The 27,170-nt window shown below is 35.9% G+C and overlaps 1 protein-coding gene across 2 annotated transcripts in view; it reads left to right on the forward strand.

The window, feature by feature from the left end:
* The window catches only part of MARCHF1 (membrane associated ring-CH-type finger 1), a 256,014-nt gene that overhangs the window by 152,695 nt on the left and 76,149 nt on the right, over positions 1-27,170 (forward strand). The window contains exons 5-6 of one of the 2 annotated variants that reach the window (XM_087736364.1): positions 1,230-1,290; positions 3,021-3,152. In XM_087736364.1, the coding sequence (XP_087592490.1) occupies positions 1,230-1,290; positions 3,021-3,152 (193 nt within the window). Of the gene's footprint in view, positions 1-1,229; positions 1,291-3,012; positions 3,153-27,170 lie in introns of both variants that reach the window. The other variant, XM_087736363.1, reaches the window with a different exon arrangement.

Below are 27,170 nucleotides of genomic sequence, written 5' to 3' on the forward strand. Positions count from 1 at the left end.
GAGCTTCAGCTAACTGCTCATGTGAGCAGCTGCTCATCAGTAGGTGTAGCAGACTTTTAATCTGGCCTTAGAGTTCTAGTAACTTGGGAACCATATGTTTTATTCCTAAGGTATCTTTTCAACCACTTATCTTAAATATACTAGGTTAATTTTATTGCCTTTGCAAAAACATGCTTGCCTGTATTTGGTTCAGAGAAGGAAGTGTGAGAGTGACCATTTTAAGGGATTTTTTTGTTGTTTTTTTCAGTAGTAGAAAGACTGGATATTTTTGTGGGAGAATGGTCAGGAAGTTTTCCATCTGAACAGTGTTCTGGAGAGAAGTATCTTTTAAATAATGATTGAAATATTCTTTTAAAATCAGAGTGAAGACTTTCTTAAAAGTTATATGCTTCTTTTTATTCAAGTTCATATTTTTTCTTCAGGGAAGAACCAAAGCAGTAAAGGGCTCCCAGGCAGTGAGCTGCACCAGCTGAACATGTAGCCTTCCTGTTCATGGTGTGTATTCAGAGGAATAGTGTAGTCTGGGATCTTTTCAGACATAGCAAGCCAAAAATTTATACATACATTTCTCTGGGCTGTAATCTTTAAATAGTATTCTTCTGAGGGAGACTTAAAATAATTCTTACGTTTATACAAATATACATTTTGTGGGTTTTTAACATTTTTTTAGGTTTTTTTTTTCTCTAGCCAGCATTAATCTCTAGTTTCCAGGCATCTGCACAAAAAATGCACAAGAATAACTTACTGGTGATGAGAATGCAGTTCAGCAATCTAAACAGATTAAATCTGCCCATAAGTCCTGTGTGTAGTGAAATGTTTTACTGATTGATTTTACCAAAGTGAAGAACCACTTCCCCAGAGTTGTTTGTCTATCTGTGAAGGTTCAAGTGTCATGAAAGATTGGATGAAGGTTTAAGTGGCATGAAAGATTGGCTCAATGTCTTTTCTACAAACTTCACTTGTTAGTTAGCTGTAAAGCAAGTGGTAAGTTGGTAAATAGTATTTCAGCAGAAATGATGTAGAAATTACCTAGAATTTGCAGTAGAAGCTTGAAAAAATAAAAATTGTGATTGGTTGTCGCGTATCGCAGAGGAGGACATGTGCATATACTTGTCCTTCTGATACTTTTCCTGATTCTCCAGTTTTACTTACAAGTACTTCACGATATGTTGGATATACAATGAAATGCATTTAAAACAGGGATTCATTTTTTTTTTATCTGTGTACAGGTTGTTTAAATGCACAAGCTGGTCACTGGTACTTCCTTTACTCTTAAAAACAACCATTTTGGTATGTGAAATTCTGCTAGTTGCATTTACAAAATTAAGGAAAATAAACAGTTTTGTAGGGCTTGCAAGAGAGTGGATGCTCTGATCCAGTGGAAATCATAACTGCTGCTAAGTTGGTGACAATGAGTTTAGTCAGTGCTTCAGTTAGATTTCTCACTGTGAAGCCTTTGCTGGGTTGTACTCATGCCCTGGAGGCCCAAGTTCTTGAAAGTCTACTACTGAAATCTTTCATAATGTAAAAATGGATTTGACTCCACAGACAGTCAGCACACTGTGTGGCAGTCTTCATGGTACTAATGCTTTATTGGCATGTATTTTTATCTCATGTTAAGATTTCAAGAGACTGAAAATTAATAAGAATCAATTCACCTGTAGACTCACTCATCTAATCATCTCCAGTGCCATAAAGCGAAGGCTGGTTCCCACTTATTCTTTACTGTCAGTTCCATGAGGCTGTGTGGAGAAATACAGCTTTGTGCATTTCATGCTTTGAAAATTATATATTAATGGTAAGTGCGGAAACGGTAGAGCTGTAGTTATTCAAGAGGGGGCTGTAGTTGGTTGGAAGCAGAACCTGGGAAGATGAAAGCCTGCTGTAAACACAAGCATGTCTTGTGTACTGTGTGGAGATGTATCGCAGAAAAAATAAACCTACTTTACAAGTAGATAATATCCAATGACATTAAATAGGTGCTACTTTGCCATGTAAGGTCTTTAGCATTATTGTATGTACATTCCAGTTCTATTCAGTCTATTCAGTGCTAACCTCATTTGGAGTACTAGGCACTCAATCTGGTAGGTTAATATTTTTGTTTATTATGTTTCAGTGTTATGTTTCAATAGCACATTTTAAATTAAAAAATGTTATAAACAACCACATTATAAACTGCTTCAGATGTTGTGGAGAAAAAAATTGCTCAAAGTTATTTTTTGTAATTAATTAGCAAAGTTTTGCACTAAATACCTACATCACCTATTTCAACTGGGAAAAGTAGATTGTGAAATTTTAAAAATACTTATGAAGGTTTCTTACACTTAAAAAAACCTTACTAGTGCTGTATTTCCAGAATGTGTTAGTGTTACTTAAGAGGTATTTTGTTACTGTTACAAACTAAAAAGACATTCACATGGAACTTACAGTTGGCATGTGGCATTTATTGCTGGTGTGTATACATTGCTTTTTGCTATTTACAATACATCCTAGTGTAATACTTCAAGACAAGCCAGGTATTCTGGTGTGTGTGGGCATGAGTACATACATGTATGTGTGTTTTGGCACTGTTGATTTATATTTAATATGTATCTGCTACTGCTTTAGGGCTATTTCTAGTTGTTTCAGGGAATGTGGGATATTGCATCCAAATGTTGCATGGTTTTAAGAATGGTGCTAGTCTCAGTTATTTTGTAATAAAATTCCTTAAAATAACACTTTCTTAAATTAAAGTGACAACTTGAGAAAGATTTAACATGGGGAGAAGGCACGGAATTTGCTGACACTGAAATAGTATTAATGCATGTAAGGTGTACTGAAAGTACATAGTTCTTTTCTAGCCTGCATGGCGTAACCCTTTGGAGTATTTTAAATAAAGACGTTATTCTAAAAATATGTTTATTAGCTTGTTTAGATATAACTTAATAAGCTGTTTTTAAAGGCATGCATCCAGAGACATGCACGCAATAAATTCAAAGTGTCAATGTTTCAGGGAATCTAAATTATTTTCAGAATTTCAGAAATTGAGAAGGGATAAGTGGAAGGAGAAAATGTTGGGCTGGTGCCAAGCGATAGCTCGTAACCCTCACAGACTTCCAAACAGCACAAGAACACCCGAGGTCTCAGGTGATGCTTCACATAACTCTACTTTGGTGAGTGAAAAGTTGCATTTCATGACGGTGGCATGCTCAGATGACCTTCAGAGGTGTTAAATTTATTTTAAAAAACATAGTGTTTGCCATTGATTGCATTGCCTCAGTGTGTGGAAACCCTTTGACATTACAGCTATTTACTCTTTCCATTTGCTATTTTTTAATCTTTTATGTTATGCATGGTCCATTCTCACTTGCATGATATGTCTATAAATCAGTATTGATGTTTTGTGAATGGTGAAGTCTTTAAGCAGGAAATGTCCTAATATGGATTACTTACATTCTTTGTGATCTTAATCAATGCAATGGCATTTGATCCCTGATGAATACAGCTGGACATTATCTAAAGGTACCTTGTTTGCTCTTTGCTCCTGCCTGTAACAGGAATAAAGTATAGTATGTCTGCACTCGTGTTGGAGAGATGGATTTTAAGATTATCTTCATATATTTAACATGATGCCACAAGAGATGGTTGAGTTTTTGCATGTGAAGCTATTGATAGTAGGTGTTCAGGCAATGTAAACTTGACAATTTACATAGTGGAGTTATCATGAATTGTATGAAGTTGAATAAAGTGACTCATTGACAAGAATTTTAATCCTGCAGTTTTTGCTCATTCAAATAAATCCATTTACATCAGTAGACCTCCCCAGGTGAGTAAGAACTGATACTTGAATGTAAAAGCTTCAGACTGCCCCACATGTAAGAGCAAAAATTGTCTTGTATACTTGTTTTTCTTCAACTGTATTGACATTTTCATACTACAGCAAAACTGATTATTTGAAACATATTCAGTTAAATATTCCTGTTCCAATTTGATTATTAAATTTAAAATAGGTACAACATTTTCCTATCCTAAGAAGCATGAGGTATCAGGAGGTACTGCCCTCCCGTTGTTGAAACATGGACCTGATGACATCTGATAGAAAGGTGAATAAGTGTTTATAACCACTGATGAAATGAGGTATTCCAAGGAATGTGAAGAGAGTTATAAATGAAGAGGCAGTGGTCTGTTTGAAAGTTGTTGAAGTTCTGGTGGAAAAAAGCCCCTACTTAATGTGGCAAAATTATCTTGTACAAAGATAATGACTAAAACAAAAAGACAGCACTAAAAATTGCAAATTTTATAGTTTACTTAATATCCTAGATTATTATTATAACTCACTTTCATCTGGAATTCTTTTCTTTCAGAGAAATAAAAGGAAATTAAAAACTAATGAGTCATGAAACAACAAATTTCAAGTATATTATCCCCATATTTAATTACTCTTACTGTTGCTGTTTTCTTTTTTAAGTTTACTATTAATGTTTAGGTATTGCTAGTAATAGGTGATAGCTATTAAGGAATTTAGATAGGAGAAAATTTGCATATTTTTATTTCTGCTAGTCAACATTTAATTCAGTTTGATATTCCAAAGATAAGCATTCCAATCTACCAGATGGGATTTAGAAATGATGAACTGGGAATACAGTTCATAACAGTTGAATCAGTAGAGTTAGCGTGTGTTAACCTTGTTAATATTAAAACTTGTTCAAAAATAAATTTGTGTGAAACTGTGTAGACTGCTGCTTAGTTGATGAAGTGTATAAGAAAGCCAAGGATATAAACAGCTACAGAAGATACCATGTGTCCTTTAATGTTGTGATTGGCTATAGAATAATAATCTTCACTATAGGAAATAAAGCAGTAATCTCTCTTGAGGCCTGTCAAGCTTTTCTCTTCATTTTCTTCGCTTCCTTCTCAACCATTACTCTTTCTATCCCTTAATTCTGAAGTAAATGACATTCAGTATAAGCTTTTACTGGCAGTGTCTTTCCAACTTGTGGTCTGTAGGCTGAAAAACCTTATTTTCCTTCTGAACATTTTAAAACTGAAATCTTGTTTCAAATCAGTTTTGATTTTGTTTAGTAGTCTTAGCCTTTCAATGTTGAAAAATTTTCCATCTGGTCTTGAGTGAAGATACAGACTTTAGCACTGGAAAATGAAACATAATGAAACAGCAGAAAATAAAGAATATAATAAATTATTTGTTGTAAGTGTACAAAGCCACTTCCCATGACCTATTCAAGTCCCTTCTTTCTGAATTAATGTTCATTTCTCAGTGCATTACAGCTCCTCCATGGACCTGGTTCCCTTAGTGGGGGTTTATTTGGTCTGTCTTTGCTTCCTTAGACTGTAGGTGGCCAGTCTGATTTTGGTGGGAAGCAAACTGGAGTGTACGCTGCATCGTTTTTTTCACCTCTGCTGTGTGCCTTCTGCGCTTCTAATTCAGCAGAATGTCTTCTGTATTTCAGAACTTCAGCTAAGGCTTTTCCAAATAAACTTTTCTTTCCCTTTAAAAATAAACACCCAAAGCAGTCATTTCACAATGCCACTTTCCCAAAAGGATAATGATCTGAAAATTGCAAGCAAGTCTTATTAATTTTTATGAAAAGAAGTATTTTTCTGTCTTAGTGAAAGGAAGAAGGAAGCTTGTGGAGTAGGAAGCAGGTTATGATCGTCAAAAAATTGCTTTTTTCATTAAGCAAGTAAATGGAATGCTTAACAGCAGTGCAGGAAAAAATAAAAAAGAAATTAGCTCATGAAAACACTGAAATAAATTTAAAGAGTTTAATAAAATTAGTTATACTGTTTCATTTTATTTGATGTTAAGATGTTCTAGCTTCACTCAAATAAATTCTGAAATATTTCAGCAAAACTCAGCTAAATATTCTTGGAAACATTTTTCTATTATTATTTTCAACTTAATTATAATATTATCCCCATGCTTTATCACCTCAGTCTACTTTATCTGAAGATTAAAGCCTTTTTGTTCAATTTTAGGTGGAACTCTAACTTCTTGGTTCTGAGCATACCTCAAATTTTGAGTCATTCTATAATCAAAGGAGGTATAACTTCTCTAAAAAATATTGTTTAATATTACAATTTGTTGGATTTGGGGGTTTGTATTGATAATTTTAGATTCAAAGGGAGTAAACCTCTTTTTTTTTTTTTTTATACTCAGAACAATTTCATATAGTTCATTAACATGGTGTAGTGGGACATAAAGCTGAAATTTGCTTCTGTGATAGCTAGAAATCATTATCTATTTTTCAAGCTGAATTTATTATCAGTTTCTGCTTGTTTGTCCTGTATACATTGTTTTTAAACTTTAAAGGTTCATCCTTCCTAATGTTTATCATGAGCTTTATTTTGAGAGACCTGTAATATAGCTTTTCAACTTTACTTTCCCTTTTCATAATAGTTTCCATGTTTCCATGGGTATCTTAAAAGGTCTTGTCTGTTCCTGCTCCAGTTTGAACATGAGTGACCAGTTGTACACAGTATTCCAGATCAAGCTTTCTGTTCCTAGCACTTGTGACACTAATTATTCTCTATCCAGTAGCACATTTATCATACTGCGTAGATTTAGAATCACTTTATTGATATATTTTTTGTAGCTAACTATTATTTTAGTTTTGAGACCAAGCCTAGACTATGTTAAGTTTTGATCAGTACATGAAGACTGTATCAATTCAAATTATTATTGCTCCTCTTCTTTTCCATTCACTGTTTTTTATATTTGTTTAGCAAAAAGACTTTTTCCTATTTAACTTCCTTTTTTGAAAGTTTGATTCTGGTGGTTCCCCCCCCCCCCCCCCCCCAGGTAATTCTTACTTGTTTTCATTACTTTCTAGTATGTTTCTTTGCTTTTCTATTTCATGTAGGCTTCATCTACTATATTTATCTCTTCTGAAGTAGATATTCATTCAGACAAATCTGAAGGTGTTCAGATTATTCTGTACAGGTTTTTTTCATTTCTTAAATGCCAATTCATATCTTCTTCCTTTTACCCTTTCTCTGATTTTTGCTAAAGTTGAGGAAAGAATAGTAATGTTTTCCTCCTTGATTGAAAATAATCCAGATCTTGAAAGCTCATAATTCTATGCAATAGTATTTGCAGTTTTTTGTCTTCTGAAAGGATAATGGATATAATTGAAAATGTACAATTTTAAATTCTTTCTTCATGAGTCACTTATCTCCATACAGACAGTATCTATTTATACTGTGATTCTGTAAGCGTATGTATGTATGGTTATTTCAAATTAGTTTGATGGGAATACATAAGTATGCATTAACATTGATTAAGCAATTTGACTAAAACAGTTCTGTGTCTGCCTATCTCTGCTCAGTGCCTAGTGCTTCTTGGGGTCCTAATTCAGAACATGAGCATTATCACAATATATGTTCCTAATAGTTATGTACAGCCTGTTCTGCATAGGGTATGGACTGGTCCTTGATTCAGTACATCGTGTTAAACACAGGAAGGTAATGGGACATGAGCACATACTTAATGCTGAATTGTAGTCATTAGTACATACTACTTTTCCATGTTGTATTCCCTACTAGAATTATGGGTGAATATATGTGGAAGTACAGTCATGTGAGCAACTAGGTAATTTATGTTTGTATATGCAAATGAAATTTGGAAATCATGGCAAATAATCAAGCATCTAATTTAACTCTAGGGAAGGATTTTTTTATATGCAAGCAAATGATACCATCTGCTGCTCTAAGAGAAAGTAAAATGTTTATGAATTATCTGTTTGACATAAGCAGATCCCAGGTTGCCACATTGGATCTACACATGTTGACTGAGCAAGTTAATAGTAGTCAATGGTAATTCCAAAATATAATTAAACAAACAATGGGAAGTGGTTTTGTCATGGTTTAACCCCAGCAGGCAACTTAGCCCCACACAGCCACTCGCTCACTCACTGCCCCTCTGTGGGATGGGGGCGAGAATCAGAGGGGAAAAGAGAAAAATCATGCGTTGAGATAAAGGCAGTTTAATAGGTAAAGCAAAAGCCATGCACGCAAGCAAAACAAAACAAGGAATTCATTCGCTACTTCCCGTCGGCAGGCAGGTGTTCAGCCATCTCCAGGAAAGCAGGGCATAATGGTTACTTGGGAAGACAAATGCCATAATTCCAAATGTCTCGCTTTCCTCCTTCTTCCCGCCAGCTTTTATTGCTGAGCATGACATCATATGGTATGGAATACCCCTTTGGTCAGTTGGGGTCAGCTGTCCTGGCTGTGTCCTTTCCCAACTTCTTGTGCACCCCAGCCTGCTCGCTGGTGGGGTGGTGTGAGAAGCAGAAAAGGCCTTGACTCTGTGTAAGCGCTGCTCAGCAATAACTAGAACATCCCTGTGTTATCAACACTGTTTTCATCACAAATCCAAAACATAGCACTATACAAGCTAGTGTGAAGGAAATTAGCTCTATCCCAGCCAAAACCAGTACAGCTTTTCTTCCAATGATAAACTGAGAAGCTGTGGTTTAGCTGTAAGTTCTGCTAACTATATGAAAGTTCTGAATAGTGTAGGAATTATTTATCACTAGATGATCTTTAAAGGTCCCATCCAACCCCAGCCATTCTATGACGCTATGGTCTTTATCTGAAACCCAAAATTTAATTCCAGAACAAGAAAGATCTCTTGATCTGAGCTTGAAATATTTGGCTCCCTGATTTTCGTCAAGGGAGTGTAATTCCTTGCTGAAAATCCTGTGAAATAGGTTCCCCCTAGGTTTCCCTTAACAGTGCAAGCCTCGTATTGTTAATCTGACAGGGGTTGAGGGGAAGTTTAAGATCTGTATTTTAATTTGTTGGAAGAAAATTGTGTAGTTTAATACTCCAAAACTAGATGTGAGAAAAGAGTAATTATCTAAGAATATGGAGTTGGTTTCATCTGAATTATCTTCTTATTTGCATAACTATTAAGTAGACACATTAATTAGGCTGAAGAACTAGCTAGGAAATCCACAATACTATACCTGCAAAATTGTCTATAGACACTACTTTTGGAAATCTAGTAGTAACTTTAATATAGTAGCCAAACAATGTGTGTATGTGGATCAAACTGTGGAAGAGAGAGATTCTACAGAGAAATGTAATTTCAAAAGAGGCAGAATTATTCACCCAGTATAATAAATTATATGCTGTTTGAACCTTCTCTTAGTCCGTACTTCTAGAAGAATAAAAATACAGCTGGCTGCATCACGTTTAATTATGCATTGAAAAAAGGAACTGTTGGGAATATAACCTTTTGTGGGTCAGGTGTATTGCTCCTGGCTTCTGTGTCAGGTAGCTTATAGAATAATATATGAGGTCTGAATAAATTTTTGGGGGGAGAGGGGGTCCTAAACACCTCATGTTCTCTGGTGCTATGGGTTTGTATTTTAGCTGGCCTGATTCCTTCTTTTCCTCCGGTGCTAAGAAGTTGTATTCTAAGTGACTGCCTGGGTTTTTCTGTTTACTTCTCATGGATATCATGAAACTTCTGCAGCTTTTCAGTTAAAGCCAGCATTTGTTCCGATATTCTTGGACTAAAATTCTTGTTGCCATTGTTCATTGTACTTTTCGGTTCACCTCACCTGTTTTTCTTTCCTCAGATGCTCTAAGGCCTTTTGAGAAGAAATTCAATTAGATGAATGTTCATTTTTAGCATTTTATATCAGGTTACTTTCTAGCTTTTTATTTAACAAGTATCTGTTAATGTTAAGCTATGGAAACTTTTCCTTGTGGTGTAGATGTTCCACATTGGGCTCATCCTTCTGCACGATGCTGCATGCTCCCCTGCAGGGAAATTGTTTTAACTATTTATTGCTTTCTAATTTACAGGGTCAGCCTAAGCTGTCAGTGGCCTCAGTAGCCATGCCACCCCAGGCCAATCTTATTGATTTTCCTTGTATTTAAAGCCAATTAGCAGTTGCTACCTGGGTTACCATCAACTTCTGGCTTCTCACTACAAATGTTTTATAAGGATGTAAAGTTGTTAAGAGTTCATTTGTGCTTCTTTTCTGTGCATATGTAAATCATTGGAGGAGGGCGGATGTAGGCCAAAGCTTTTGGGTAAGTCTCCCCCAGTGCTCAGTTTCTCCCTCAGTGCATACCAGCATCATTTAATAATTTAAGAGCAGGGCAGATGTGGTCAAATTTTTACTTATTTCACCAGTGATTTCAGTTAGGCTTCCCCTGAGACAGGCTGAAAATGACAGTCCTCACTTAAATAATTTTCATTTCACTTGTGAAAAGGGTGACATATTTCCTGACCAAAAATGGAAGCCATACAGAAAATTACTATTACTTTGCAAATTTCTTTTTTTTTTTTAAGTTCTTAAAAGTAATGTTTTATTTAGCTTTATAACTTACATTATATTTATGTTTTCTAGGTGTTAGGTGTCCAGATTACAGATACTTTTATCAGTGGAGTTTGCAAGAAATTATTTTCTGTAGATCAAATTACTATAAGAAGACACCGGCAATAAATATTTGTTAAATATCTGTGTAACTGTTCGAATAGATTGTATTCAGTCCTTTATTCTTTCCCCCAAATATTTCATGCACCTTGTTTCTCATAGCAACATGTGTTCACAAGATTGGTACAAATCTATTTATTTCATATAAATTATTCATAATTTGTTTCTTTTTTGTATACTTGAAGCTGTCTCATTATTCTGTTTCACTTAGGAAAAAGGGGCAGCTTATAAGTGTAGAATTTAAAATGTGTTAACTTTTTTTAGTTCTGGAGAGGAGGATTATGTCTCAATACATTAGACTTGTTCACATAACTTTTGACTGAAAGCTCAAGAATTATTTTTCTAGCAATTTGTAATATGTCCATAAAAATCTTAGATTTAGCTTAAAGTGTGTAAAGCTCCAGGTTATATGATGTAGGGTTATAGATAGTGAAGCAAGGCAGGGATTACCAAATCACCATTCAGTTTCTATCTGGAAAATGAGTTCTACAAAATGAGAAAATCAGACAGGGCCAAGTAATTAACCTAAGTTTTTGATAGGGTGAAATGGGTTATTCTCATTTTAGCTCAGTGTAGCCTTCAGTCCTATCATTAACTGAACACCTACACTGTAATGGGGAAACCAAGATGACAGGAAGCATCAAAGAAATGTCTCTGCTCATTCGGTTATTGTCAGAGTAGTACCAGCAAGGAAAGCTATGAAAGCACATCATGTTTAAAAAAAAAAAAAAAAAAAAAAAAGGGAAGAAGGAGGACAAAAAAGTAGTGCTGGAAGATGATTCTGCAATTTTATCTTGTAAAAGATCTCATGGTACTACTAAATGTTTAAGTGAAATTGCAAGTTTACATAGTACTCCCATTCCTGAGGTCCATATTTTTTGCATGGTATTTTGCAGTACCATACTACTTGAATTACAAGATCTAGAACCAGTTTTAGGATAAGCTCACTACTGTGCTGACTGCCATGGTCTGTGCAACTCAGTCCTGTAAACAGAAATGTGTATGCTTAATTTGCTTGGAGTCTATACTGGTACCATTTGCATGCTTAGAGTGAAATATGTGCATATAAGTTCGTACAGCAGCAGTTTAGAGCTTTGATAGAAAAAGGTAAGAATCAGGATTTCCCTCTATATATATGTTTATTTCAACCCTGCTAGTTTAAATTGTACCTAATCACATAAGTTTGTGCAGTTTCTGCAACAGGATTCATTCTCGCTGTTAAGTGGTTTACATAGTAATTATTACTGCAAAATATGCTCCAAAATACTCCCAAAAAATATTCGGAAGAGGAAAACGGGGTTGTACGTGCATGCATAGAAGACATTTCATGCATTCATATTAATACATAAGTTTTGCTACAGACAGGGGTGTAAGAAGAAGAAAGTAGTAAACTACACGGAGCTGTATGTCTCCCTAGATACATCCCTGATGTATTCTTCTGCTACACTATCCTCAGTAAGAGTCTTCTGAATGCTGCAAATGATTTGGTGTTGGTTTTGTGGCATAGGAGGCTATGCAGAGCAATATATCTCTGTGGCTAGCTGTTCTTCTGGCGCGATGGTAGGTCGATGTGTTGTGGAGCCATTTCAGCCCACATTCAGCACCATGTTCCACCCAGCCTGTGGGCTGGTTTTTCTGCAGCATAATGAGTCTCCACGTATCACGACTGTCTTGTGAACACCTAACTTGTATGGAGACAGTTTGAGTCCTCATTGTGGTTCTCCGTTGTTCTTCCTTTTATCTAACAGAGACATGGCGTAGCACAGAAGCTTAAGTGGGGCCTCTTGAAATCTGCAGCGTGTATGAGTTTCCCTTTTTATAAGATTTTGATGGAGCCCTGAGCTAGGAGAGGGTCTGGGGGAGAAATCAGATCTTAAAAAAAAAAGTTAACTTTTATAAGTGGATTCTTCCAAAAATACTCTGTGGGAAGATTCTGAAATCTAATGTTATCACCCTGTTTTCCAGGTGGCAGTGTCACTGAATACTTGCCACTGCAACTGCAATTGTGGTGTCCCCTTTACAACAAAGAACAGCAACAGTAAGTGCTGGAGTGATGAACCTCAGCAACAAAAGATTCATAATTACTGTGTAGGTTAAAGCACTGACTTGCATTGTATGTAACTTCCACGTAACTTTGTGAAAGTCACTTCTGCTTTGTGACTTCAGCCTCATTAATGTGAACTAATGATAACATTCAGGATAAAATTTCACTTAAAATTGTAAGGTGCTTAAATCCTGTAGAGACAAAGGGGTTAGACCTGTCCTGGTTGATAGCGGAAGCATTAAATGAATTCGGATAATTAATACAAAGGAGGAGAAAATATGGCAGAAGACCTAGTGGCTTTCTAGAGATGAATCAACAGATAGGCTGAGGTTTAGTGTTCATTCCACAGGAAATGGAGATAACAGCATGAACCAGGTACCCTACTGCAGTTTCAGAGGTGCTGTTTCGAATCTTGGTCTGGATTTGTAGGAAATGCCGGTCCTATCAATTTAATTAAAAACGGGTACATGGTTGAAGGTGGCCATATGTGGATGCTGACCATATAACTTCTGTCGTCTCTGCTGACTGTGAAAGAAAACTGCCTGTGACCTCGTTAGGCTAATTACATCTGTGGTTAATCTTTTATTCCCTCCCCCTTGTCCTTTCATAAAGTATGAGATGGGAGTAATAGGATGAGATTAAGAAGGGGAAATTTAGACTGAAGGTGAAGAACATACTGGTGACAATGAAATGTCTTAGGCTGCTATATGATTTTATATTGAGGATTACAGTAACACCTTGTCTGTGACCCTTGAAATTTGGAATGGAAGCACTTGCACGTGATATTTGAATTAGCTTTTTTCCTGCCTCTGATTTTCAGTGCATGTAGGGTTTTTCCTATTTCTAAAAGAAATACATCCTAGCTTTTCTTGCCCTGGTAATCTTTTTATAAAATCAATGATACAAAAGGTACAACTTCTGTACCAGATCAGTCGAATGCCTGTGATTTGTCTAATCATTGAGCATTTTTTGAATAGAAGTGTTTAGATTTCATCCTTTGTGAAGATCTGTTTTGTGGTAAAGTGTCTGCTTTCTATTTCTATGCCTCATATTTAAATTTTTTCTTTTTTTCAGTCTGCACTGACCTCAACAATATTTACTTGTTAACCGTGTAGGTTGTAATTTATATAACTGAGTTATTGTTTTTCATAAGGCATTGCAAATAGAATCCTATGTTTGGCCCAGCTTACATTAAGAAGAAAGGCACCAAATGTAGTCATGCTTTTAGCATTTTTATACCCAAAAGTTAAACACTGGTTCTCTTTCATGATGGATGAGGGGGAAAAATAGTGTCTTTGTTTCTGTGACCTTTTTTCTTTTCTGTTGTTTTGGGGGAACAGAATTTTATGATGTACAGCATAACCATGATCTGACAGAAAAAGAGGAAAAGCATGAAAAAAATTGATTTCATAGATGTTTCAATATTACAAAGAGGAGGTCTTGTTTTCCATTTATTTTCGACTTATGCAGAAATGATACACTTAAATTTTGAGAGCTGTTATTTTTAGCTTTAATATGGTATATGTACCATTTGTACCATTTTGTATATGTACAAGAATCATGTTTTAAGTTGCATTGAGGTACGCTCACGTGTGTTGTCTACATTGTTATTTTTCAGGCTGTAAGTGCATTGTTTTAGCAATACGTAAAAATGATCCTAAACATATTTTGAGTTTTATTACTAAATTGGAATACTGCTATTTTTTTGCTGCTGTGAGAGAGAAGAAAGGTGGACTTCCCTGATCTCTCTGGATCCTGACTAACCTGATCTCCTTCTATGACAAGGAGACCCGCTTAGTGGATGAGGGAAAGGCTGTGGATGTTGTCTACCTGGACTTTAGCAAACCCTTTGACACCGTTTCCTACAGCATTCTCCTGGAGAAGCTGGCTGCTCACAGCTTGGATGAGTGTATGCTTCACTGGGTAAAAAACTGGCTGGGTGGCTGGGCCCAAAGAGTTGTGGTAAATGGAGTTAAATCCAGTTGGCAGCCAGTCACAAGAGGTGTTCCCCAGGGCTCAGTATTGGGGCCGGTCCTGTTTAATATCTTTATCAACGATCAGGATGAGGAGTTCGTGTGCACTCTCAGTAAGTCTGCAGATGACACCAAGTTGGGCAGGAGTGTTGATCTGCTGGAGGATAGGAAGGCTCTACAGAGGGATCTGGACAGGCTGGATCGATGGGCCGAGGCCAACTGTATGAGGTTCAACAAGGTTAAGTGCCGGGTCCTGCACTTGAGTCACAACAACCCCATGTGATGCTACAGGCTTGGGGAAGAGTGGCTTTAGAGCTGCCCAGCCGAAAAGGACCTGGGGGTGCTGGTAGATAGCCAGCTGAATATGAGCCAGCAGTGTGCTCAGGTGGCCAAGAAGGCCAGTAGCATCCTGGCTTGTATCAAGAATAGTGTGGCCAGCAGGACCAGGGAGGTGCCCCTGTACTTGGCACTGGTGAGGCTGCACCTCGAATACTGTGTTCAGTTTTGGGCCCCTCGCTACAAGAAGGACATCGAGGTTCTGGAGTGTGTCCAAAGAAGGGCAACAAATACGTCTAGAGCACAAGTCTTATGAGGAGAGGCTGAGGGAGCTGGGGTTGTTTAGCCTGGGGAAAAGGAGGCTGAGGGGAGACCTTATTGCTCTTTACAACTACCTGAAAGGAGGTTGTAGCGAGGTGGAGGTCTGTCTCTTCTCCCAAGTAACATGCGATAGGATGAAAGGAAATGGCCTCAAGTTGTGCCAGGGCAGGTTTAGGTTGGATACTAGGAAAAACTTCTTCACCGAAAGGCTAGTCAGGCATTGGACCAGGCTGTCCAGGGAAGTGGTTGAGTCTCCATCCCTGGAGGTATTTAAAAGACAGGTAGATGTAGTGCTTAGGGAATATGGTTTAGTGGTGGACTTGGCAGTGCTAGGTTAACGGTTGGACTTGATGATCTTAAGGGTCTTTTCCAACGTAGACAATTCTACGATCCTATGAAAGATTTTCATCTCACACAGATGTTTCCGTTTTTTTCATTTGAAGGACATAGAAGTTTGTATTAATTCAATGTAATCCCATTTTACTCTTCCTGGGTATAATTTGGCTCCTCACAGTGTCTTGAGGTCCCAGGCAAGAATCAGTACTCTGTTGTGGTGCTATCTTTAACGTTAATCAGTTCATAATTAGTATTTTCAATAGAACCATTGGAAGAAATATATAAGGGAAATGTGTAAATAAAGGGAACAGGTGTATTGTGGAAGAAAAAGTGATTGTAGAAAAAGCTCATTTACTGATTAGGCCATTAATTTGAACTTGTGGTTTTCCTAGACAAAGAAACCCCCCAAAACAAACAAACAAAAGAAAAATCTTCAAACCTGAAGTAGCTGCATACTCTCTGCTTCTTGTGTTTCACAGAGAAGCTGTTGAGTACAGGCTCTGCCTAGTGTAAGTTTGAGGGTAGGCAGAATAAGTTTATGTGTAATGAAATTTATAGTAATGAGATCATTGAACCAGAAGGCATGTTGATGTTGGTCCATCCATTGGACTCAAACTCACTCTAGATGAGACCCCAGAGGCAGTACAGATGTTTCTGAGGGCTCTCAAAGTGCTCTGTTGATAATCTGGAAGTGTGGTGCATCAAAACGATGTAGTCAGACTTCGTGTTTAGTGGGGAAATATAATTTTACCTATTCAGATTTAGGCATATACTCTTCTTGGTAAGTGACGCTAATTTAGATTACAGTATTTCCTGATGCTGAAACAATTGAATTTTTATTTTTTTTTTATTAGGGAAACCCGAGTTTATTTAATCATGTTTGATGTTTGTTTTCTCTGGGTAATATTATTTCAGAATGTGCTAATTGCTTCTGGTAATCTTTGTAATCCATAAATATTAATGCTCATGAAATGTTACTAACAGCTGATAAAAACGAAATGCAGAAAAATGAGGAATTCAATTAATCAATTTAAACTGATTTTATAACTGCATAGATAATTACTAAATTGTCAAAACATCAATAATGATGCCTGTTGAACTGCAGTAGTATGAGATAGTTTGAATTTTTTTATACAGACTGAGTATGATTTCCCTTCAGTTTCTTTGCTGTTGTGGGTTAAGGCCATTTTATTTAAAACTGAGATTACAAAACCCTGAAGATGTCCACTTGGCAATAGCCAAGATACACATGTCATTTTTAAAGAGGTCCTAATCTCCCAGTAACTTTAAAAGGCTAATGATGCTTCCTATCTCTGAAAATTCTGTTCTGTAGTCAAAAGAGGTGTTTTCAAAAATGTGAACCTAAAATTTGCTTTTAAATCATTATTTTGGTATTTCAATAAAAATGTGCTGACTTTCAGAAGAACCAATTGAAATTATATGCTTAGAATATCTGAAGTGATACTTCTCAGGGTTTGGTGACTTATCAAAGTGTGATTTTTAAGTGCAAGGTATATTTAGATAGCATCAAAAAATCTGCCATTACTGAAACCTTGAAGTACTCTAGGTTGTACACTGTCAGAAATTGTTTGAAATGATGAGAGGATGATTCAGGCAGAACTTTTTTTTTCATTATGTTTAATTCTCCATAGAGGGGAGAAAAAATGAAATGAGGAAGAGAATGGAGGAAAAAAGTAGGAAAAAGTAAATTTTGTATAAATATAGATGTCAGCTCCACTTTGATTGGTATCTTGTACAAATACGAGTTCACTTGTTCTCAAAAAAAAAAAATGTCCATTTTCTTCCAAATACTTCTTTTTTCCATATTCAAAGTTCACCTTGACTTATGTATTGAGCAGTATTGATGGGTGATAGCATCTGCAAAACTGAATATTCACTATGTTGACACTTCCAACTAAATGCATTTTTTGAAGTGGTGTTTGGGTACCTACCTTTAGCATGCAAGTATGTTTAAAATACGCTGTAAAAAAACCTGGAGACATCCATCATTAATTTGCTGGGTTTGAAGATCTATTCTAAGGAAATTTTGCATTTCTACATGCACCATCATTGACAGGAACCACAAATAGTCATCTTACTTCTGATTTCTGTACTTTAATTATAGGATTATTCATTTTTCCTGCTCGATCTGAACATTGATCGTATTGTCTTTCTAAACACAGAGAACATACAGTATAGCATAATTACTGTACATGTGTTTCTTGGAAAACCTTTTTCCTGTGGCTCTAAAGAAGTGATTAAAAGGCAAAGAAGTCTGCGAAGTGTAACAGTAAAACTTTGCTTTAATGCTGCAAGTGACCTAAAAGCTTTTTGTTTAACTTGTACAAAAAGCTTTCATGTAGTACGTGTCTAGACATAGGGTTGAATCAAGAAATGCTAACTCTAGTACCAGTCTTGAAGTATGGTCTGTTTTTCTTTTTAAAAAATCTTTTTAAATGAGCTTTTTTATTCAGTTCAGATAGGAAAGAATTTCAGCAATATTTAAGAAATCCACTTTCATGACATAAGTAACTCATGTTATTGTCTTCCATTTCTTTGTTCAGATGGTTTTGGTTGGTTTTTTTTAGAAGGAGGAAACAAAGTAAAGCCCTACATTCTTAACCCGTTGCAGCATCACACTGCTGCTCCACAGTGTCCTTTTCTGTCACTGAGCTGTGGAAAATACCATGACTTCAAATTGTGTGGAGCTGCAGAGGGAAAGACTTTTATTATGTCTGTTCTGCATACTGCCATGAATACACTACCTTCTATTTACACTGGTGCAAAGATCCCATCTGCCACTCACAATTTCTTTGGAATTAGTTAATAACCCAGAGGTTAGGTGTAGGTAGGGTTTTTTGCACCTCAGTATTTAGCATTTGAAGAAACATTTGCAAAGAGATAGTTTTTTAATAATGTGGATTACAGTAACGTGAGTTAACGCTGTGGTCAGTTGGTGCCTGTCATGGAAAATGCTTTGCTTATCAGCTTCTCAGATGCATGAGATGTGCAATTAGCTTAGTAATTTTGTATATTTATTCTCAATTCAAAGCATTTAGTAAAGCAATTGGTTTCTTGCAGATAAAAAAAAAGAATTGAAAGCAATTTATTTTCGTACATGAGAAAAATTCAATATGCTTTGGTTATCTATGCATTTAGTTTATTTTTGGGATGTAATTAACTGCATAAAGGCCAGTCAGAATGGGATCTGTTTGTGCCTATATATGTATCAGTGCATTCAGAAGTGACTATAAAATTCTCTGCATAAAAAAGTATATTTGGGACCAGAATGTACTTTAATTAAAAAAAAAAAAAATCCCTACAAGCAAAGAGCCTCTTTTGTTTTTCAGAAATTTTAGTCATCTAGAGGTCTAGTCTAGGAATTTTGCTTCTAGGGCCATTGTCTGGGGGTTTTGTGTTCTATTTTTCATTTTATTATTGCATGATACAGGCAAACTTTTTCTTTACCAAAATATGCATAAAGGTGGAAGAATATTTGAGAATTTTGCTTTCTATTAGGTCATAGGGGATCAGACCTAGTTCACTAGTGATTTTTTTACATTCAAAGCAATGTAGTGGGATGAATGTGACATAACTTCTGTGGTTTTTGTTCTAAATTGAGAGACTAGAAACCTGGTATTTACATTTTCTTGATTATAAGCTTGTATTTTGCTTTAATACAGATTACCTCCTTCATGAAATAAACTAAAAAGCATTCTGGCAAGCTTGCAGATTCCTAGCATGGCTCTCTAAGGAAAAGTAAATATAATTTCTAACTTAATCAGTTAGAACTTCTTTAAAAAGTTCATATATTCACTATTTCCCACCATTATTTAATTAAAGTAATACACTTTTGAGCGTTTTTATGCATTTTTAAATTAGGTGCATTTTAAAACCTAAGACAAATGGAATAGACTCCACTGGATAAACTCCCGTTGTGGATTTTTTTATAATAATATGTAAAATGTATTTGTTTTCATTCCATATTGCTAAGAATGTAGCAAGACAGCTCTGTAATACAGCTTAGTAGCTCCTCTTTTTCCCTGCAGACAGTATAGTATCTAATTTGATGCACAGCATTTTATTTTTTCCCCGATAACTACAACAGCTTACCTACCAAATAACATCTGTGGTGCCACAAAATTCTAAATGGTGGTGTAGGCATTCTTGCTCAAACAAGCTGACCACTTCTTTTAGAGCTTTCTGCACACTATCATGGTCTCAGGTTTAATGCTTGGACATTGAATCTCTGCCAGACTGTGTAAGGAGGTCTGGGAACTATGAAATCTCTGATGTCACATTTCATGATATATTTTTCTGCTTTTTCTGTCTGATTACACATTCTAGGTAGAAGATAAGTTTTATAAATAAATAAAAAAATGAGATAAGAAAACCTGAGACTTGGTAACTTGTGATACACAAGAATAGTGTAAAGATTTTTTTTTTTAGTTATGCAGAAATTTTCAGAAACCATTCAATTGCCTTGAACTGATTGCAGCTGCCAGAAAATGTCACTACTTCAAGATTTATTAGCTGATTGTTTACATTAATCATCTGTTCCGTAGAAGATCTGAAGCTGCTTCAAGGACTACATTATTATTGTTTTTATTCTTTACATAAAAGCAAATAATTAGACCATTTGCATTATTATTTCAATAATATTCAATTTTTAAATACCTTGGGAGAGGATTAATATTTACATTTCAGACATGAGAATTAAACTATTGTAAAGTTTTCTGTATCATAGTAAAGAACGAGGCGAGAAAATACTTTTTTTTTTCTAAATGCGGAGTGTGTGGGCAATCAGCTATGGGAAATTGAAAACAATTATATTCACTCCTTTCCCCTTCAACCCCAATACTAAATGAAGTCCAAGACTAAGAAATGCCAGCTTTTTAAATGCATTTTTTAGAAAGCTGAGGGTGAAGACTGAATGTATTTCAATGCATTTAACCTGTAGGCTATCTTTAAAATCGAATATATATAAAAATGATTCAGCAGCATGTCTGTGAATAACACGTCTGCTCAAGAAATCTTATTATTGTTCCCTAATAGCCTTCCAGTCACTACCTCTGGCTTGGGATGGCCTGAGATAGTTATATTAATTGAAAACAGTGTAGTTGAAACTGCTTTATAATCCTCAGTAAAACCTATGCTGTCAAGAGATTGCTGTGATGAAAGTTTCACAGTCATGAAGCTGGTTTTGACATTCATGCAACTGCTTTTTTTCTTGGAAATGCCCATTTTGGTATTGTGTTCTGTAAGGCTCACCTTTTGAAAACAAAATGAATTTGCTTTGTCTTATAAGAAAATCCTTTATTTTTTAATAAGTAAAAGTCCAGTGATTGTGGAGTTCCTTTGCTTAGAAAAGATTTTTTTTTATTTAATTTAAAAAGTTCAGGTTTATTTTAAGATTTTAAGTTTTCAGAATGGTTCTAGGTTCTTGTTTTAAATAGTAAAAACTAAAACCTTTCATTACTTTTCAGACCTGAAAATCACAGCCAGATTATATATATGCTATAGTATCCTTACTGTTTTCTTCCATTTCCCATAGTGTAATACATTCGCACATGTACACATCTGTCACCCCCAGTTCTAAAGGTCTTATCAGTTAGGAGGAAAGTATTGTAGGATTTGGTCTTTCAAATTTCAAGCCTCAGTAATGGTCAGCATAGGTGTCTTGGTTTTTTGGTGGTTGGTTTGTTTTTTGGGTTTTTGTTTTGTTTTGTTTTGTTTTTTAGAAGGATTTTCAACACAGTTTTCTAGTATTTTACCTTTCACCTTGTCAACTATATATAAATTTTAAATGTTTTTCAACTCACAGATACGCTGTTTTCAAGGGGAATAAATTTTTAAATGACCCTCACTTGTAATCAAAGCTTAAATACTACACATTAGAAAGATTTTTGTTCTGATTTGCAAAATCTTGTCTAATTTTCAGATTAGAATAGGTTTGGGTAAAACAAGTATGTACAAAAATCAGCTGTAGAAGGTTCAGTGATTAAAGATTCATGGGTGATTTTGATGGTGCACCCGACTCTGCTTTCTTATCTGAGTAGTCTTGGTTGCGAGAGCATTAGTTGCGTGGTAATCATACTAATTAATACTTAGAGAGCTAAGATGAGAAATATAACCAAATGCATGTATTATGGTGCTATTAAAGAGCATCTTTTTCAATGGACAGGGTAACTAAACACATTCATAAGCATATTCCTTAACGATGATTTATAGACAGTGTGTCTCTAAAATACATATGCACGTGTGAGTTGAGGGATGAGAAAAGCTAAATACATTTGGACCTACGTGAAGTGTTTTTGCGGTGTTTTTCAACTCCTTTTCCCTATTCCATTTATCTCACTCCACAGAGTAGCAATGAGCACATTAACAAAGAAAATTAATCCTTTATCATTATATTGCCATGAGCTGTGGTCTTGTCAGATCTTGTAAGATGAGCAAACCTGGGCCTAATCAGTATTTAGAGATCAACAAGGGGCAAAAAAAGTAGGTCTGCAAAACAGATATAGCTCTTTTCTTGTTAAGATTTCATTTATTTTTTCCAGCAGATGCTATTCTTGTAGGATTTTAATTTATCTTTTTCAGGAGCATTGTTTTGAAAATGCAAATCAAGAAACCTCGCCGTTCATGACTGAATTCTTGGACACACAGCAGTTACAGCATTAATTTTCTTGTTCTCATGTTGGATAGTGGATACAGCTTTTACGTAAACACTTAAGAGTATACAATATTACCTAGCATGCAAATATGTTTGTAATTCAAATTAAGTTTACTTCTTGCTATAGCTACAAATGGAATGTCTTTATATGAGGCTGAGTATTATATAAAACTAAGCCATAAACTATATTTTTGGTGTTAAAGGATGCTGTAATATGACTAAGGTTGCTATTATTCACTGTATTCCTAAAATTGAAATATTATGCTGCTCTTGGAGTTGTTTTTCTGTTTTGTCAAAGTGTTGAACAATAAGAAAGCAATAATGAAATTCAAATCTGAGAGCTTTATATCTTTGTCCACTTAAAAAAGATGAACATAAAAATGGTTCCCAAAGCCAGATTCATCCAAAATCCAGTGATTTGGGTGGTTACCAAAGGATTCACCTAGTCCAATCTCATGTCTCCTTCAAAAACAACAGATGCCTGTAGAAGAATACAAATATCAATATTTTTGTGACATGCTTCTCAAATCTGAAGAGATATGCAGTCACAGGTCCTCCTCATCCATATGGGATAACATAGGGTATTTAACAACCCTTGATAAAAGTTTTTTCTTTTATAAATTTCTCCAGTTGCATGCCTTTATAATATCCGTTGAACATTAAATTTTAACATTGACCAATTTCTCTGGCAGAGTTCCAATGTTTAATTACTTGATTGTGTGAAGAACTACAGCTTGTTGTTATTATTATTGAAATCCCTAGGCTCTTACTCAGATGCATATTGAAATAAGTTATCCGATCTGACATGGATCCTTCAGAAAGAGTGCCCTTTATGCCTCCTTCATAGTCCAAATTTAAAAATTGGAAGAGTCCCTGAGGGCCTAGCATGTGTTTGCTGTTTCTGAACAACTTTGAGGCTACTGTGTGAATTTTGCAAAGGAAAAAAACCATTATCACTTATTGATACTGTCGCCAAGTTTATGCCTTCTCAACCTTTGACAGTCACAATTAAAGAAATTAAACTAGGTGCTTTAAAACACCTGTTCTTGTCGGAGGTCTAAAGAATATGAAAGCATATCAAGCACATCAAAAGCATATCAAGCAGAGTGCTACTCCTAACTTCAGGTTTCCCTGCAGTGGATTCCCAAATAACCAGAGCAGGAGGAAATCTGTCAGCACGTTCACGGGCGCTGAAAATTCAGTTGAATGGAAGAGTAGAAGGCAGCATTAACTGTTCCATTTTGGCAGATCCCACTGTTCTCCGCAGTCTTGGTGCTGTACCTAGTCACTTCAGAAATGAGAGGCAAGAACATTGCGATGAGCAGTCAGAATGCTCATCTGGGATTCCCATCCAGGCATGTGCGCATTCAACTTTCAGCTTCATAGAGGTTGCTCTTGTGTCACTTCCACTGTTGTTTGCAAGGGTAGAAAAGAACAGCAGCTTTTCCTGGGCTGCTGACTTGATGGTTGAGGCATTTGAGGAAGGGACTGGAAGTTCAGTGTAAATAAAAATTGCTGACTTTAGTATAGACATAAAAAAGGATTTTTTTTTTTTTATGTGAAAGTACTGAATGTGTTTGGGGGATGGTTTCAGATTAAAATTTAACCAAGATTTTTTTTTTTTATTGAGGATGCTTAGGCAGAAAGGTTCTTGGAATCAGGGTGGAGTCTCTGGAGGAGTGTGTGGTTCTTGAATACCAAGACAGAAAGAAGTTCAGTTCATAATTTTGTACCCAGGTTAGTTCTTTAGGTACTTGGCAGTAGAGTTTCTCTCATCAGGCATGAGCAAAGGTGAAATTGAAAGGTTCATGTTTCTACCTGAAGGCAGATCTTCCATGATTTCCAAATGTGGAGCTATATTTGTATGAAAAGCGTTGATAAAACAAATGCCCTCTTGTTGTTTCTGTAAATTCAGCAGAGCAGAATGATCATACATGTTTCAAAAGTAATTGATGTGCCTCACGTAACCTGATTTTGGGATGCCTCAGCATTATATAATTTTTACAGTGCACTAGATTCTTTGGCATTGCATGGTACACTTAGCTAAAAGTCAAATTTTGATTTTGGTATGGGGTAGAATTTGGCCCGTAATTCATGCAGACCCTCTGCAATATCTAAGCACTGTAACACCTGCTAGGAATTCGGCTTTCTGCTTTAACTCCCAAAGTCTGATCTAAATCTTACCCTCAGTTTCATTTCAAAGTAGTTATTTTTCTGCCTGACATATTTACATGGAAGTAGTCTTTCATCTGTCTTCATGAATTATGCAGACAGCCGAGTTATCATACAAGGGTGGAAAAGGCTTTATGTTCAAAGGCTTTACTGGAGTCACATACTATCATTGGAAGCTCTCTTACTGGAAAATAATAATTAAAATTTTTGATGTGATTTTAATGTGATGAAAAGCTAAAAGGGTGGAGATCAATATGTGCAGCTGTGGAAGGGGAAAGGGCTGAATGCAGGCTGTATATGACAGCAGCAGAGAGTGTTGTCAGACTAGTCCTGAAGCTAGGACTGCAGGTGACCTGTTTAGTTTACACTCTAACTTATTTATCCCTCACTTGGAGGGATGATGTTTATTTTTTTGGCTAGAAGTGCATAGGCAGTGAGTATACTGTCACAGAGCAGAGTTTTTGTACAATTCCATATTTTATGTTATTTTTTGTGCCTGTTCTTAATTGTGCAGTCCTTTAACTAGTATACTTGCATTTCGAAGCACATTTTTTATTTATGCCTTCTATTAGTTGTGCGAATATTTAATTATATCTTTTTGGTATCTTGTAACAGCAGCCTCGGAGTATTTTAAAGTAAGATATCTAAGTGGGATCATACATCTTTAGAAATGAGATGCTTGGGTTTTGTCAGAGAGTCTTCAAGCGTTTTTGACACATTCAGCCTGTTTTAGAAATAGCTTGTGGCTTTATATATTAGGAAGAAAGTTAAATGTGCTTTTTGCTGTTCTCTGTCACATAGGCATTAGGATGTATAAATGCAGCATTTTCAACCAGTTACCTAGTTAATAGTTTACAGTTGGCAATAAACTGTATTTTTTTTTTTATAATTTTGTAACTATTTAGTAATTTCTTGTTCTGTTGTATGCATACTATGCTGAAGTATGATAGGTTTCATCAGTTCCAAGTTAAGATGTCAAGGTTCTTGTTAACCATAATACTAATTTTATCAGGTACTCGGTAAGCTATTAGATTATAAAAAAATATTAACTCCAGTAATTTAGTGAGTTAAAAAAAAAGACATTCAGTTCCTGTTAAATTGCTAAATATGAACATATACTGGGTAGTTTGTGTATATGAATATGTCAGCACTGCAGTATAAGTAAAGCTACTTCCAGCTGTATGACCAATTACTTTCTATTTAAGGTCATTTAATACTTTAGTAATTTAAAAATAACACCATAACTAAACTATTTGGGTATATATTACTTTTCTTTATGATTTCCCTTTTCTAATACTCAAGTATTTGACAATAAACTGAGATACAAATTTTACATTGTTTACAACTAATGGGAAATTTATAAGTCTCCCATGGTGCCAGCAAGAGCATCTGTGTTCCCAAATTTCTCCATAAAAATAATAAATAATTTTGCCATATTATACCCTAGTTTTTTAAGCTCAGTCAGCACAGGAATTTGCAGAGTGATTCAAGTACGTGGAATTTTTGAAGAAGCAAAATGAGCTTTTTACAAAACAGGTAAACTAATATTAAAAATCAACTTTTAAAATAATTTTTCTTATTTTAGTAGCTCTAAGCATGCCCAGGCTGTTTGGCTAGGGCTTAGGGTATGTGCAGGGTTGTTATTCTTTTTTTTTTTTTTAAACAGATTTTGACTTAAAAATAGATCTGAGAGTTTTCAGGGCACGCTCATGTTCCATGCTTCTGACAATAGACAGGCACAGGACTCATAATGAACGTTGGTGGTAGCATTCACTAGGAACATGAGCATATCATCAGGCACTTTCTATTAATTCTTGTATTTCCAGTATTACAATGACTTCATTACAATTACGTGGCTATATAGCCATGCCCACATAGCAGGATTCAATTTACTAGTGAAATAAATGAAACCAAAATGATAGGCAATTCAGATCATTCAAGCTGAGGCTTTACACTGAATGTGTAGATTTGCATTAAAGCATTTGATGTTGTTACCAAATTGAATTGGAATTTTAGATGTTATTTTCTCTATTGTAAATCAAGTCTGAATGAACCACCAGTGGCACCATTGCATTTGGTTGATAACAGTAAGCAGAATGCTGAGCATGGAGAGGAGATAATACACTAATGTACAAATCTTCACGTGTCCTGCATCATAACAAGCCAGTACATATCAGCAGAGCCAGTCCCGGTGTTGCAGATGTGTAACCAAGATTCTCTTAAAAAAGATGAAAATGTGTTTTCTCCCTGCCTGTTCATTGGTAACCAAGGGAAGACATATGATCAAACCAGAACACGTTCCTTTCAGGTGCTACCTCTTGTCCTTGTCCTGGTTTCAGCTGGAATAGAGTTAATTTTCTTCTCAGTAGCTGGGATAATGCTGTGTTTTGGATTTAGGATGAGAATAATGTTGATAACACACTGATGTTTTGGTTCTTGCTGAGTAGAATTTACACCAGTCAAGGACTTTTCAGCTTCCCATGCTCTGCCAGGTGCATGAGAAGCTGGGAGGGAGCACAGCCGGGACAGCTGACCCAGACTGGCCAAAGGGCAATTCCGTACCATATGATATCATGCTCAGTATATAAAGCAAGGGGAAGAAGAAGGAAGGGGGGGACATTCGGAGTTATGGCGTTTGTCTTCCCAAGTAACTGTTATGTGTGATGGAGCCCTGCTTTCCTGAGGATGGCTGAACACCTGCCTGCTGATGGGAAGTAGTTAATGAATTCCTTGCTTTGCTTTGCTTGCATGTGCAGCTTTTGCTGTACCTATTAAACTGTCTTTATCTCAACCCATGAGTTTTCTCACTTTTCTGATTCTCTCCCCCATCCCACCGGGGGGGAGTGAGCGAGTGGCTGTGTGGGGCTTAGTTGCTGGCTGAGGTTAAACCACAACAGTCCTGCAGCCTTTCTGGGTTTCCT

This window comes from Nipponia nippon, unplaced genomic scaffold (assembly GCF_047370975.1).
Source record: "Nipponia nippon isolate SJK-2023a ecotype South Korea unplaced genomic scaffold, ASM4737097v1 scaffold_6, whole genome shotgun sequence".
Lineage (NCBI taxonomy): Eukaryota > Metazoa > Chordata > Aves > Pelecaniformes > Threskiornithidae > Nipponia > Nipponia nippon.